We start from the raw sequence: 14,254 nt of genomic DNA on the forward strand, positions 1-14,254 counted from the left end.
CAGAAAGTCCAGCTGATTTGGTCTTGTGATCAATGGACAGAAAAGCGAGTTCAATGTTGCAGAGTTGGACTTTCTCGGTATTCGTGACAACGCCCATGGCATATTCGCCCGTTACCGGCCCGTGTTATCCCGCCCACCCTTACGGCGGTCATACGATGGTCCCCTCTAGGTGTTGAGCCGCACTCCTAAGTACTTTCTACAGCGCATCAACAACCAGGAGGACACTATATCCGCCGATCATCTTAAACCTGGCCACCTTGACTGAGACGTCATCGCGAACTGTGCCACTGCATCCCCTCCCGACCGCGCCAGTCCTCTACGCGTATACGATTCGCACCAACAGTATCCGCTTTTCGCCATATACTCTTCTCTAATGGCTTCATTTCTAGAAGGTGTCTGTAGCATGCCATCATGGTCTGGCTCCAGAAGATGATAGCTGCAGTACGCCTTCCAAGCACGCGCAGATAGAATTTTCGTAGCTTCTAAACTGAATAGGAATGTGAAACAATGTGAATGTTATTACGACATATGCACTGAAATAGAGAGAAAAGTGGAAGTTTAATAAATGGTGCATACAATTCCAGAAATATATCAAATTCCTATTTAACTTTCTTGTTCTTGCAGACATCTTTGTTATATGTCACTGTCCCGTGGCCACAATGCTGCGTGAATTTTTTAAGGCATTTTTCCGGCAGAGAATCTTCTTTCCCAACTTGGGCCCAAAGAATGCATTCTGAAAAATAAAGAAAAAAATGAGAGCAACGAAGATGCCTTGAACCCTCGTATTAAGTCGCCCTCAAGAAGTTTTGAATAAGTATTGGGCTCGCATCTTGACTTTACCAGCTAACAGATATATTTTCTCAACATGCAGTCTGTGCCATTCTAGGCATCGCACGTATTTATAGGCAGGGAAGTAAAATTTTCACCTCTAATGGAGTGCATACTTGAATTAGTGAAAAACTCGCGCCATTTTTTTACAAGCGCCTGTGTATCGTCTTCTTTCTTGTGGTTTGCATGGTAGGCGCAATTTTTTCACCAATTCAAGGAAAGTAGAAAACAAAGTCCTATAACCAGGGCGACTCCTTATAATCTACTTGCTCCTTCTAAAGCTCTGCTTGCTAAAAAAATCTTTAGGCACTTAGGACCCCTTAAGAGCAATAAGGCGGACTCCTTTAGAGCTGGCTCCACTGTAGGGTTTATTGGACAGATCCCCACTGATCACACACTGCAGGACTGCGCTTCTCCCTTGCAAGGTTCGAGATGAGTAGCTGTTCGTGTTTGCGAAAGCTTGCGCACCCATTATGCAGCCACGCATCGTGCTTCCTCTTATGCTTCCTCCTATGCTTTATTTCCTTGCTCATGCTTACTCCTAAGGTGCTCTCCACCACGCCGATGCCATTTGTGCTTTTTCAGCTTCTCTGCTGGCGCCCTCTGCAATCCTCCTCCGCTAATGGAGCCCTCTCCAAGCTTCTGTCAACTTCTGCTGCGCTACCTCACATGGTTTGGTGAGTTGTCTAAGACATGCAGTTGAAGGTACACAGGGCATCAGTTCTAATCATTATCGCACACTGCCATCCATATTGACTAGCTGATGTATCCTAAGTGGAAAGCGAAACGTTTTCATTCAAAGATCTGAGATCGGAGATCTGAAGAATGGTACCGTCGGAATGTTGATATGCCGCACGAACAAATGGCGCGCCTGATATAACAGAGCTGAGAGAGGTCCTGCCGCAAGAACATTGGTGACATTGTTCCAATAGATCTTCGCATCTGATGGGCATGTGGTCGCCCAAAGCACCGCTTCAGTATCTGCGGAGCACTGCTTACCTTTAGCGGTGAGTGTTCACGACACAACTCGATAACAACGCCAGACATTTCGCGCCATGGGCCTGTAGCGTTAAAACACGCATTCCATCACGGGACATGCACATGGCTAATTGTACCCTACAAAAACTGGGGGTAACACCTAGATTTACAATTCAGATACAAAGGAGCACCTTGTATCGGGAGCCTTTCGCTTATACAAAGCTATTGAACCTTGGTTCACGAATCTCCCTGGTTCACCATATCGAACATACCTTAAACCTCAATGATTAGTTGCTCAGGCTGACTTTCCTTCGTGAACAATACAAGTATAACGCGCAAATTAGGCATGCTTTAGCAGGTTTCCAATATCATATCAGGGGCATCAGTGTGGAGTCTTCGAATCAGTTATTGTATTCCAAGGGGAATTTGTTTTGCAATCTGTCTGTTCGGCCCACGTAACAATGGCTGCAAGATTGCGGCGTGCATTTTACTCTGCCACCCATTCATTGCGCAATTCCTACGCGACCTGCGACTTTCCGTGGATATGTCACTTCTTGTATTCAGTTTCAAAGCAGCTGGAGTCTTGCGCAGTTTATAGGGGAAACACTACATTGGCCAGCATTCCTCCTCTATTTTCCTACATGTGTCGTGTTTTTTGGTTAAAGACAATCTCTTTCTAACTCAGTTATTTCCATTATCACTTGGTTTCATCGTAACAATCAATACATTCATTTAACCATTTTTTTTCTGTTTGCGTCTAATATACTCCATCAGTTTTTTTACGGGTCTTTAGTGCTCACTGCACGCGCGCAAAATTATTTAAAAGCAATAATTTGCCACATTATTCATGGCTGAACCGTTTCAACTAAAGCTTACATGACAGACATTGGCATTAACGGACCGCTTCTGTTATTCCGGTAGTTTTTATTACTCACAACGGCAACGTGCAGCGGAGAGCAAAATTCTTGTCGCTGTGTTCAATGTAAAGTGTTGCAAATAATCGATAACTTTCTAACAGTTAATATTCAGCTTAAAACAACGTTTTACAGATTGAAAGATTGGATAAGAGAGCCAGGCAATCAACTTGTACTTAAGTGACCGTTGCGATTGAAAATTAGTCCTTAGTTCGGCGCTAGTTTGTGTTGACCTTCCTTTCGTATGCCGTTACGGTTATATCAATACTAAGCATTCGTGACACTCCGGAGAGGCTACAGCTGACTGGCGGCTTTTGCTAATTGAGTTATGCGCAAAACTAACTTACTACTCATGACATTCAGCAAGACCAAATTACTATATCCGCTGAGCGATTGTAGATTTCACCGACCATTTCAATCTCCATATACATAAGCTTACTGTTATTAGAGAAAATATTAAAGCCCGCAACTTCTTCAAAGCGCCATTGCATAAGCAAAATATATCACATTTCACGCGCATACTGCTAATTCGTGAGATATTTAGCATGTTTACTCACGGCGTCCTTGATAGAACATATCAGTTATGGCACAGTTCTCGTAGTCTGTGTAGTAAACCTTCCCTACTTGAGGCCGTGCCGCACCTGCATAAAAATCGAACGCACATAGTGTGCCTGTGAAACGAGATCTCAAATTGGATAACCATAAGTCATGTTATTTTCTGTAGATTGCAAATGTAGCGACGAAAACATCGGCATTTCCTTTCCGCGTAATATTTCGTAATATCTCTCATCCTTCGAGTAAACGGATAAGGCACTCAAGAAACGCACTTTTGGCTCTCGGTTTCTTCAGTACCTATTGCACCACACTGTATATTATAGGCGACAATACGCATGTAAAGAACTAAATAACATTGTTTTCGTTGATGAAACCTAAACGGCAATCACTCACAAACTTTATGATGCCTTTTACAAGAAGACGACATCTTGCGGGAAAAAGAGCTTACAGAACTTATCAACTAGGCAGTCAGAAAATCTACTACTGTAAGGAATGATCGCTATTTCTCCATCCCAGGAGTGCACATCTCCAGATACCAGTGTTCATGACGGCAAAAAAAAGACAAGATGACGTGTCCGAAATAAGAATAGTTCCTAACATATTTCGTAAGAGGTCTCACAACCACTGCTTTGGTGTGATGAGAAGTGCACCTCGAGTTCAGAGTAGTTTACTGTCTGAACAGTACAGCGGAGCTTAGCTGTCGGTTTCATTGGTACTGTTGGCGTCATCGGCATGTTATGCATAATATAATAGTGAGATATTCAGCAGTAGTGAAGCGGTTTTGTTTTCGAAATGCGATGTATGATAGAAAGCTGCTAGTTAGAAGTACAGTCCGGCAGTAGCAGTGGTGCGCCACTTTGCGAGGCTACTGCCCAAATAAGCCAACTAGACATAATTTGCCTTGAGTAACCGCAAGCAGGCTCAAACAACTTAGTTGAAGTGTTGATTACAGCCCCGATGCTTACTAAAATAACAAAGTAGGAGGATTGCCCAAAAATATAAATCTTTCTACGACTGCCGGTTGTTTTTTTGCTAAGGTTAATCTGACCTCGCTCACTGAGTGAAAATACGTTGTTCCCATTTATCATCACGAATAAAGCTACTCTACTGACACTTCCACATAACTGCAGCGTGAAAAAAGACAGCCACAAAGTAAGGAAAAGCCCACACGACACGGGCAATCGCTGCAATTACGTTCGCTTTTTGCGCTGTAGTTCTTTGGAAGCTAAGTGACAAACTTGCCCAAAAGCTTGTTTTACAATTACTGACACTTATCCTCTCCACCTCCCCGTTGCGACCAGTCCTGTTTAGGCCAAATCATTAGTGCCTGCAATCATGCTGAAATTCCAATATAGTTTACTAATATAATTTGTCATTGTCCTTAAGGGCAATTTAAATGTGGCATCAATATTCGATGAACAAATGTAAAGCCTTGTTTCTCAGGAAAATGACATGAAATGTTAAGCATATCTTGTACTATTAATCATTTAGTACATTTCAACGTTCAACATATGGTTCTTTCCTCTTAGTCCTACCTTTTAAATGCTTTTTAAGTCCGTTCGGATGAAGCCTTCATGATCAACAACATGCCTGCACCAACAGAAAGTGCAGTACCTATGTACTGTCGTGACGCTGGGGCTATGTCGACCCGGCCTTCACTTGGTAGCGTGCAGAGACTCGGGGTTGAAGTAGGATTGAATCTTCGAAGTTGGTGAAATATGTACAAGCAGGTTTAATGGCACTTTGAGAAAACTTATTTACAATATTTACACGAAAAAGAAGGGTACATCAGCAAAATGGCGAGCGTTAAGAGTTCATAGCGAGAAGCGACTGGATGAGCCGTTTACCCAGGGCTCAGAGCGACATTTAGTGCTCTGCAGCGTCCTTAAAACCCCCTATGTCCAGCCCCTCTCTGAAGATGCTGACCAACCAAATCCAGGGCACGCCCCTCAGGTATCGGCATCCAATCGAACACATCACTGCACTGATGGTCTGAAGCACTGACTGGTCCGGCATTCATTCGTTGGGCGTGATCACTTGTTGGCGGGAAAAGCTTGGGAACGGCGAGGAGAGGAGGTACATTTCTATTCTTCAGCAAAGAAACCACAGGCTGGTTCTGACAAGTGGTTTTACTTCTCAGAAACCCGAGTGCACGTGGCGCCGCATCCGCTCCCAGCATTGTCCGTTTTCGACAATTGCAAATCTTTCCTGCATTCCTGGGAAATCACTTAATGGCTGTATGCGTCATGCTCCTTTCTTGTCCTGCACGTCAGCGGACATGTCACTCTGTCGTCTCCTTTGAAAAGTAGACATTCCTCACTGGACGATAGCCCTTCTCGACTGGAAGGGTGAACAAAAGAAAGCACTTCCTGCTATTTCCCGCAGGGGGACGTTTCTTTGTGTTTTTCCAGACGTTCTCTTGACAGGGTCAATTTGGCATTTGCAGGTTGTCCACAAAGCAAAACAGGCTTACAAAACAGGATTCCTGGAAACAGGCTCACTTAGAGCCATTGGACCATCACCACATATTCACAATACTTTTCCATGCCCACAGGCGAACAATAGAGCGCGCAAATGCGGATGCACGGTCGTAACAGTACCTGACAAGTACATAAATACATATAAGGTGCACTATTTACGTAATATATTATTGAGGGATACAGGAAAACTGTTATTTATGAGCTGAATGTATTCCTGAAATGCGTGCCCCCAAAAAAGAATACTTTTCTTTTTACTCGTGATTATGGTCCTAGTCCTGGTCCCAGTCACCACCTACCTACGTAAACCATTCCCAGACTTACCACTTCCAGAGCCTCATTACCTTTCCCAAAGTGATGTTCCTTTTGCAGCAGTTGAAGGTTATACCTCTTGTTTGCATTTTCTCATACTATTTGCCATTTAACTTGCCCCCCCCCCCTCCCCTCCCCCCCTATGTTCAGGTAAATAAAAATCTCGAACAAAACATTGAACTATTTCCGTCTCAAGGTGGCAAATTAAAGCAGAGACAGTTGTCTAAAGAAAGCATGCGTCAACATTTCACAGACTAACAAACGAATAAAAGCAGGAATTCGTGCTCTGCAAACCTCCCTAATTAACAGCATCTTCCTTCGTTACTGTTCAGATTTTGCCTTCCCTCTGTCTGCAATTTTCCAGTTGTATGGCAAAAATGTCAGACAAAGTTGACTTTATGCAGAGGGTATCTCTCCTGTGATTCAGTGAGCCGGCGGTTATGTGCTGCAAATGATAGAACCAAAATTCGCGTCGCATCCACATTCCTTTCAATAAACTAAGCGCATTCTGCAATGGCGCCATATTACTAGGTGATAGCGCTTAATGTCCAGTTCAATAGACACTAACGGGTCATTAATGAAATGAGACGCAATTTTATAGTACAGACTCTTTCCAAACGGAATGTTATTTCAGGAGAAAAAATAGGCGTAATCTTTACAAGGAACATACTCTGTGAGGATCTTAAAAAAAGTCTATCCAGGAGCGGGCTACGTGTGCCTCTTGTGCTGCAGCATTTTAGAAAACCCACGACATTCCCTGTGCCGAATAAAATTACTGACAAGAAATAAGCCGTTACCTGACTCTTCGATGTACAGGTATGTGTCGGGGGAAGGTCCCGCTTCGGCGTCGAATGTGAGCATGTTCCTGTAAAGAGTGAGAAATCCCGTAAGTACCAGTTGCCCTAGAAATTTAGCAATTTGCCTCTCATGTGACTCTTAAAATATTATCTGTGTATTCTGTAAGGGGCTACAAACTGCTATCTGATTGAAAAACAATGCGATAGTACTCAATGCAACATCTCATGGAGCGATTTAATCTACACCGTGTTACAGCATGAATGCTCTTTTCAGCTTCCTTTCCCCATCAATCCAGGGAGCATAAATAAATTTTTGAAAAGGACAGCACCAATTCAAGAAAAGGTAAAAGCTGTTGGGATTGAAGCCAAGCTTTTCAATAATTCTGCAAATAAATGAAGGTAACACAGCGAGAAAACAAGTTCGCGTAATTGGGTAGTGTCGGAATCAAATAAAGGTTCTCGGAATCACGAGGTTGGCACGATACACTTGGCAATCAAGGCTTTTTTTGTTTGTTTGAACATCACATTTATTACAAATAGGGCTCTTCCTACAAAAGTTATTTACAAAGCAGCAGGAAACATCTTCAAAGAAATCAAAATATAAAGGACAAGCAGCACAAGGAGGGCAAGGCTTAACACTCATATGGCGTGTTCAGTAGAATACCACCGGAATGAAATTCATCTAAATAAAGTATTCAGCTATACAAATTTTTAAGCCCCCCCCCCCCCCCTCCCCCCCGCACACTCACTGAAAATTCATTGACTGATAGGCAAACTCCCCTTCATGTTAAAGACATTCAGGAATTGCTCATTTTGTTCTACGAACATTTTTTGCGGTGTGCTTCTGTGTCTCCCACTAAATACTGAGCTAAGAAACAAGCACAACCCACATCAGTGCTCTGCTTTTGTCGGGACAGAACATTGATTCTTCAAAAGTTTATGTACCTCAAGGACATCACATGGTCCCAAGAAGTTGGAAGTTGCTGGCAAACCATGTTGTTTATTTGGGGTGAGAAACGGGAGAAAGAATTAATCTTCACCTGATCTTTAGGTCACAAACACACGTTCATAGGGTTTCTTCAAAGCGATCGAGGCTTTCTATCTATGTTTGGCAATAGCTTACGACTGGTAGGTGGATAACATGGTAGCCTGCGGCTATGTTAACAAGAATGTGTGACATATTGGAAGCATGAATAAAGGAATTGGTAAATAAACAAGGAACTCTATACAGATACGTATGCGAAAGACCCCAAGAGGAGCCACATTTGTAGGAAATATATATCGCGCAATACAGCTGAAAACGGAGCCAAAGCGTACGCCATAATGTTCTGGTGAAGGTTGTAAACCACAATAAAATATTTAGCCAGGAATAAGCATCCACTCATCTCAGAAAAAGTTGACCAAACTCTGCAAAACTGGCAACGTCAGAATGCAGGAAAATAAATTCAGAAGAAAGCAGTAATACAAACCCATACGTTAATTTTAAGCTGGTAGTTTTACACTCTCTGTTCTCCCTCAAACCTTTTGTCGGCATTGTCCACGTACGCCCTCTGAGCTAAAATTCATAGGATTACTACGGCAGGTGTTAACTGGCAGCTGCCATTGCGAGGTACTGACCTTAATTTTTGTCGAACTTTGTGACGTTAGAAGGGACTGTGACCACATGGGAAAAAGCTGCCAATTTGGTATTTTCTTAAATTTGGAGCTGCGAGGAATCGAATCAAACAGGAGCGCTACGTTCCGAGTTAGACATCATCCCCTTAGGCCGGGCAGAGACGTTCGTTATCGGTTGGCTTAGCGGCATGTTATATATATGCTTTGTAGTCATTCACATGAGTAGTTGCGCTGATCTTAAAGAGTATGTGCCAGATAATAAAGGCACAAATTGAGGGATTTATAAATGATTAAGCAGCAGCTTTCACGTACGCTAAAACACATGAGCATGGGGAGCTCAGATGGGAGCCATTATATCTGTCCGGTCATAATTTTCAAGGGAGTGCTTATGTGACACCTTCCTTTTTTATTTCCCTCTCTAGTATTATATCCATGTAATATGTCGATGCAGGGGCATATTGTACTTTCCACATCGCCAAATCTTTGGCAGAATTGCTGTAGTTAAGCCAGAAAGCAGGTGAAGTTGGCCCCCTGTGTTTTATAAATTGCTACTATCTGTGAATCGAGTTTGAGAGGATCAGTTTACTTACTGCGGACTGTCGTTATGGTCATTCAAGTGCCAAACATATTGGACTTTCTTGTCTTCCTTGTCAAACGATGTTCTCTTGGCTGTTAGGCATTCAAATATGGTATCGTTGTCACTGTCGAAAATGCCGACCACATCTGGAAAAGATTCAAAGACCTGCGCAGAAGCAAGACCCACGCAAGAAACGTCATCATGAGCGAACGCTACAGGAGGCATTTCGCAGCCAGTTTTTACCAAGTGATACAACAGCAGTGTTTTTAATGTTTTCTTTTCTTACATGTTTTCCAGATTCGTATCTAATGAGCGAATGTTGTTTGGGTATAGAAAAACCACCTCCTGTAGTTAGCCTGCATAGATAACTTAACTCCTTTCGACAATTCTTCATTCTTAATCTCTGACCACTAAATTGCTCATTACGCATTTCATGATTCTAATTTTATCTCGCGCCCTTCTTGACCTCAAAATTAAGTTTAAAATTATATCCTGTGATCACAAGCTGATCTTCGTTCCGCGAATAATTACCCTTTAGTACCTGCGCAGTCGACCACTGTGCCTTTAATAAGTTTTACAAATTATTTATTACGCGCGTTTATGTATGACAGTCAGCTGGATAAGCCCATTATTTACAAAGAATCTGGAAACGCGCTTGCTCTTAGCTATGAAAGCAATGAGCGCTATTTAAAATGAAAGCAGCTAAAGACAAAGAGACGTGATATCGCCGCATCCTAACACCTCGCATGCAACGGTCATTGTGGCGTGCTGCGAATCGCATTCCGCTGTCTTGTCAACTTCGATTCCTATAGAGCAGATGTAGAGCGCATGCGCGTTTCATTGCTCTATCAAGATGCGTTCATCATCGCCATCATCAGCCGGATTATACCAACTGCAGGGCGTTAATCGGCGATAAAATTTTATAGGTTCCAATAGCCGATTTCGCGGAACTTCGTATGTCGCTTACATAAGCTTGAAATTGTGCACGAACCGAAAATGAAGTGATCTCCTACGTACGACGTACCAGCTTCACATTTTGCCTAAGCATGCCAAATTGTCCAGTTTTCTTCCTTTTTCGAGCGGAGTTTCTTTTGTCAACGTCAAATATTTTCGACAAATAAATTGTATGCTCCTCTGCTTCTTTTTTATTACCTATAGGCCTAATGGAGTGAAAACAATAATTTGTGCAGCGGTCACGAAGTGAAACTACAAGTGACAGTTGTAAATTCTATTTCTCAACAGCCCTGAAACCGCAACGTCCATAAAACAGCGTTGGCACTAAATATATATATTCACAGGACACAAAAAAAAGTAAAAAGGACGTGATAATTTTTCAGATATTTGGTTAAGCGTTTCGTAAACCTCTTATACTGCGGGCATAAATTCAAATAAGAACTGGGTTAACTTTTAAAGATCCATCCAACCAGCCAACGCCATTTCATACTTCAAACTTCATGAGTGCAGCTGATGCGAGTAGGTAATCAAGGATACAAGTGCTAGTGTGGTGGTGCAGGGGACAGGACGCTCGACTACGGCGACCATGGATGCGGGATCGAATAGCGGCCGTGGCGGCTGCTTTTCGATGAAGGCGAAAAGCTAGGCGCCCATGTGCTGTGAGATGTCAGCGCATATTAAAGAACCTCGGGTGATCGAAATTATCGGAACCCTATGCTATGGAGTTTCTCATAGCCTGAGTGGCTTAAGAAAGTAAACTCCACAATGCAACAGCAACCAACAGTTTGAAAAGCAGACCACATCAGAACCAAGGCTTAAAGGCACGGCTGTCCAGGGTACGTTGATTTTGAATCTTACCAGAAAGCTGTCCGGGACGGGAGACGCTTCATGAGCCAGCGCATTTGGAAGCGCCAACATTCCTAACGCTGCTGCAGCAAGGCAACGTAGCATGATGCTTTGTCGGCCTATTCTGGACCAAAGCTCTGTTAGCAATGTCTCTCTGAATAAACCTTATATACTTTTCTGGGTGTCATGAGGCTGCTTCTGCCTCTTCGAACGAGGGGAGGTCGATGCATGTCTCCCACATTTTATTAAAACAAATTTACTAGGACATGTATAAGAGACACGTCATTTGAATCGTGCTGCTCTCTTTCCCTATGCTGCCTCCATTGAATTAGCACACTGCGTCGGATGATTTATCTGCTATAAGGGGAAATGTCTATTACATTGAATTTAAAGTCAGAACGTTCTAGAAGCGACGCCGGTCATGATAGTGCTGGTCATTGTTCCTCAATGACAGGCTAATACACTACCTGTCGTATGCGCGACGGGTTTACAAGACCTAGAGCAACTAACGGTAACAGTTGCATAACTAAACCTCGCTTAATATGGTTTTGTTTGGTAAGCCATTCGTGCTTCGTAACCGCATTTCTGCATACCCCAACTGATGTTATCAGTGCCTTTCTAGTCTTGACACTGCTCGCTCTAAATGCAAATACATCGACTATGTACCTTTTTCGTTATCAGTATGGGACAATAACCAAACAGATGCATCGTACATACGTAACGATTGTACGACAATATGGAATGGAAGACAGGTATCATAATAAGCGACAGCTCTCTCGGCTCAGAGCGGAAGGAACTCAATTAATGAACCGGCCATTGTCTTTCACATGATATCATCTATTTTATGCAAATGACCGACAGCAAGTTTTAAACTTCCATCTACTTTCTTGACGAGATCGAACACAAAGCTTCCAGTGAAGGGCATTTGCCTATGCGTTAATCGAGTTGTCAGCCCGTCAATCGCCGATATTTTAATGCGTAAGCAATACTGCATCAGGTTTCGTGCCATTGCATATCCCCGGCGGACGCCGTGTTTGACCTTGAGCCGCGCTGCGCCGACACTTGAACCTCGCCGTAAGCGAAGGAAGGCCGAGCTCATTATAATGCTCACTAACAAATCAGATTCAATTTAGAAAAAAAAAAACAAAAAAAGTTTCGGCCATTTATTCCCTGCTGTTTTAAATATATACTGCAATTTGACAGTTTACTCATGTGCGTCTTCCCATGTGCGCATGTTTGAAGACAGCTGTAATCTCTCACAGTAATAGTCTGATCTCAGGCCAACCTACTCTGCAGAGAGATTCTTTCCATCAACTGAAGAACTACAGGAACGTGCTAACAATCTTAAACACGACCAGGTATAAAAGCATATCCTCCTCAAGTCGCAATAACATTTTGCTGTAGTAATACGGAAATTTGAGCTAGTTGGTACATGTTTGCGAATAACCAGCTCTGCGACGAAGAACAACGACAGAGGAAGAGCAAGCGCTACTATCAGCTGAAAGTTTATTCGAAGAAACACAGGCTAAATACTCGCAGAAGACAACCGAAGGCACATGCGCTTCACAGATTTTCCTCGGTATCCAGATATCGAATCTTACAACCTTGGATGGTTACAGATGGTGAGCTCACGCACATGTCACTGTTCTTGTAGATATGATATGACTGCCAATTTCCTAGTCAATTGAACTTTGTGTCTAAACTTAATCTTGGTCTTTATTAAAAAGCGGTAGGCATTTTTTTCTACTAGGCACATTGGACCCCCTGGATTTTTTAAATGACAGTGTTTATATCGAAGAGCCAAATTGGATGAAGGGGCACTATGTATTCAAAGAGGTGTTATGTTGGTGCAGGCGCGTATTGGCGCATTTGCCGGTTCGGTTTATGTAATTTTTCTCGCACTTAAAAGGTACTTCCTAAAAACCCCTCTTCACGAGACAAAAAACGCAAATCATGGCCCACTTGGCACGCAGTTTTCCTTGTACTTCGTTTTTGTTTATGATTCCTAACACAACCGAACAAATTTTACCTAGCTTATTAGGAATCTAAAAAAAACATTTTAACTCAATATCTATTGCCGATTTGCTTAAGATTATGGGACAACCAATGGATGTGCGGGATAACCGCATACTTCTTTATATCGCTACTGATATGGGCCTGTGTATCAACTCTACCAAAAGACCTAACCTTTCTCGGGATTTTATTGCTATCTAGAATGATCACATTCATTAGGAAGCCCGCTAACCTTAACCTTTGGACCTGTTGTTTGAAACTGCTGTCTGTAGCGTGAACACATGATTTTGTAACAGCGGAACCTAAACAAGACACTGAAATGCCACATTTTACTATCTTTGAATGATCTGGACGATAACTAAGCAAGGGCTTCTCTGACCGCTGTAAAAAACACTAACAGAGATGATTCAACTTTTTTACAAATCTTATATTCAAAGTAAATTGCAAACTAATTGCAAAGTAATTACAAAGTAATTTGTGTTCACTTTCTGCAGAAGACCCATTTTTCATGCCTAATTCAGTGGCAGCTGTGGAATTTTTGAAATGCAGTAATACTGGTGTGTGTGGCATGTTCACTATCGATGTGCAGAATTTATTCTGTTCATTATCACATAGTAGGCTCCTCCAGCGTATTAAAAAAATGTATAGAAGAGGAAAATGATTAAGGAGCATTCATTTCAAAGTGCAGTTTATCTGTTAGCTCCTTTTTAGAGCAATTATATTTTTATCCTAAATTCACATTTTTTGTTGGGAGGGTAGACTATTGATACAAATATCTGGGTTGTTCATTGGATCAAAAGTGGCTCCTGTTCCTAGCAACCTATTTCTCTCTTACGTGGACAGAACCATTATTGACAAATTAGGCAAATATGTAAAAGAAAACGTTTTTCGATATGTAGACGATTATCTGGTTTTTGTTGAAGCCCAGGACTTCAATAGTCAAGTGGATAACGTTTTAAAAACATTTCTAGATTGTGGGTATGGGTTGAAATTCACGTTTGAATTACCGGAGGGAAACTAGCTTTAATTTTTGAATATAAGATTGGAAAATGTTGGATCACGTCTGTTGTTTTTTTCGACAGCGGTCAGAGAAGCACGTGCTTAGTTATCGTTCAGGTCAATCAAAGATAGTAAAATGTGACATTGCAGTATCTTATTTAGGTTCTGCTGTTACAAAATCCTGTATTCATGCTGTAGAAAACAGCTTCAAACAATAGGTCCAAAGGTTAATGTTAGCGGGCTTGCCGATGGGTGCGATCATTTTAGCTAGCAATAAAATCCTAGGAAAGATTAAGTCTTTTGGTAGAGTTCATACACAGGTCCATGTCAGTAGCGATTGAAAAGAGTATGCGGTGATCCCGTACATCCATCGGTTGTCCCATAATCTTA

At 42.2% G+C, this 14,254-nt stretch overlaps 1 protein-coding gene across 2 annotated transcripts; it reads right to left on the reverse strand.

Moving 5' to 3' along the window:
* Nucleotides 1-539: 539 nt before the first annotated feature.
* LOC146207993 (uncharacterized) lies at nt 540-10,981 on the reverse strand. Of its 2 annotated transcripts, XM_084587201.1 has the most exons (5): nt 10,865-10,981; nt 9,066-9,217; nt 6,862-6,929; nt 3,278-3,361; nt 540-733 (listed from the first exon to the last, which is right to left on the reverse strand). In XM_084587201.1, exons 1-5 carry the CDS (start codon nt 10,955-10,957, stop codon nt 600-602), a joined length of 531 nt encoding a protein of 176 aa, XP_084443327.1. In that variant the 5' UTR covers nt 10,958-10,981; the 3' UTR covers nt 540-599. The 2 variants fall into 2 exon arrangements, with proteins under 2 accessions (XP_084443327.1, XP_084443328.1); XM_084587202.1 differs by lacking the exon at nt 3,278-3,361.
* Nucleotides 10,982-14,254: the final 3,273 nt, after the last annotated feature.

Source organism: Amblyomma maculatum, chromosome 1 (genome assembly GCF_055883805.1).
Source record: "Amblyomma maculatum isolate TAMU_Amacu chromosome 1, ASM5588380v1, whole genome shotgun sequence".
NCBI classification, from domain to species: Eukaryota; Metazoa; Arthropoda; class Arachnida; order Ixodida; family Ixodidae; genus Amblyomma; species Amblyomma maculatum.

Excerpts from the sequence above, each read along its gene's own strand:
- LOC146207993 (XM_084587201.1), bottom strand. The coding sequence starts at position 10,957 with ATGCTACGTTGCCTTGCTGCAGCAGCGTTAGGAATGTTGGCGCTTCCA. Across the intron at positions 6,930-9,065 it reads GACCATAACGACAGTCCGCA|GAACATGCTCACATTCGACG; the intron begins GTAAGTAAACTG and ends CACTCTTTACAG. Across the intron at positions 734-3,277 it reads TATGTTCTATCAAGGACGCC|AATGCATTCTTTGGGCCCAA; the intron begins GTGAGTAAACAT and ends TTTATTTTTCAG.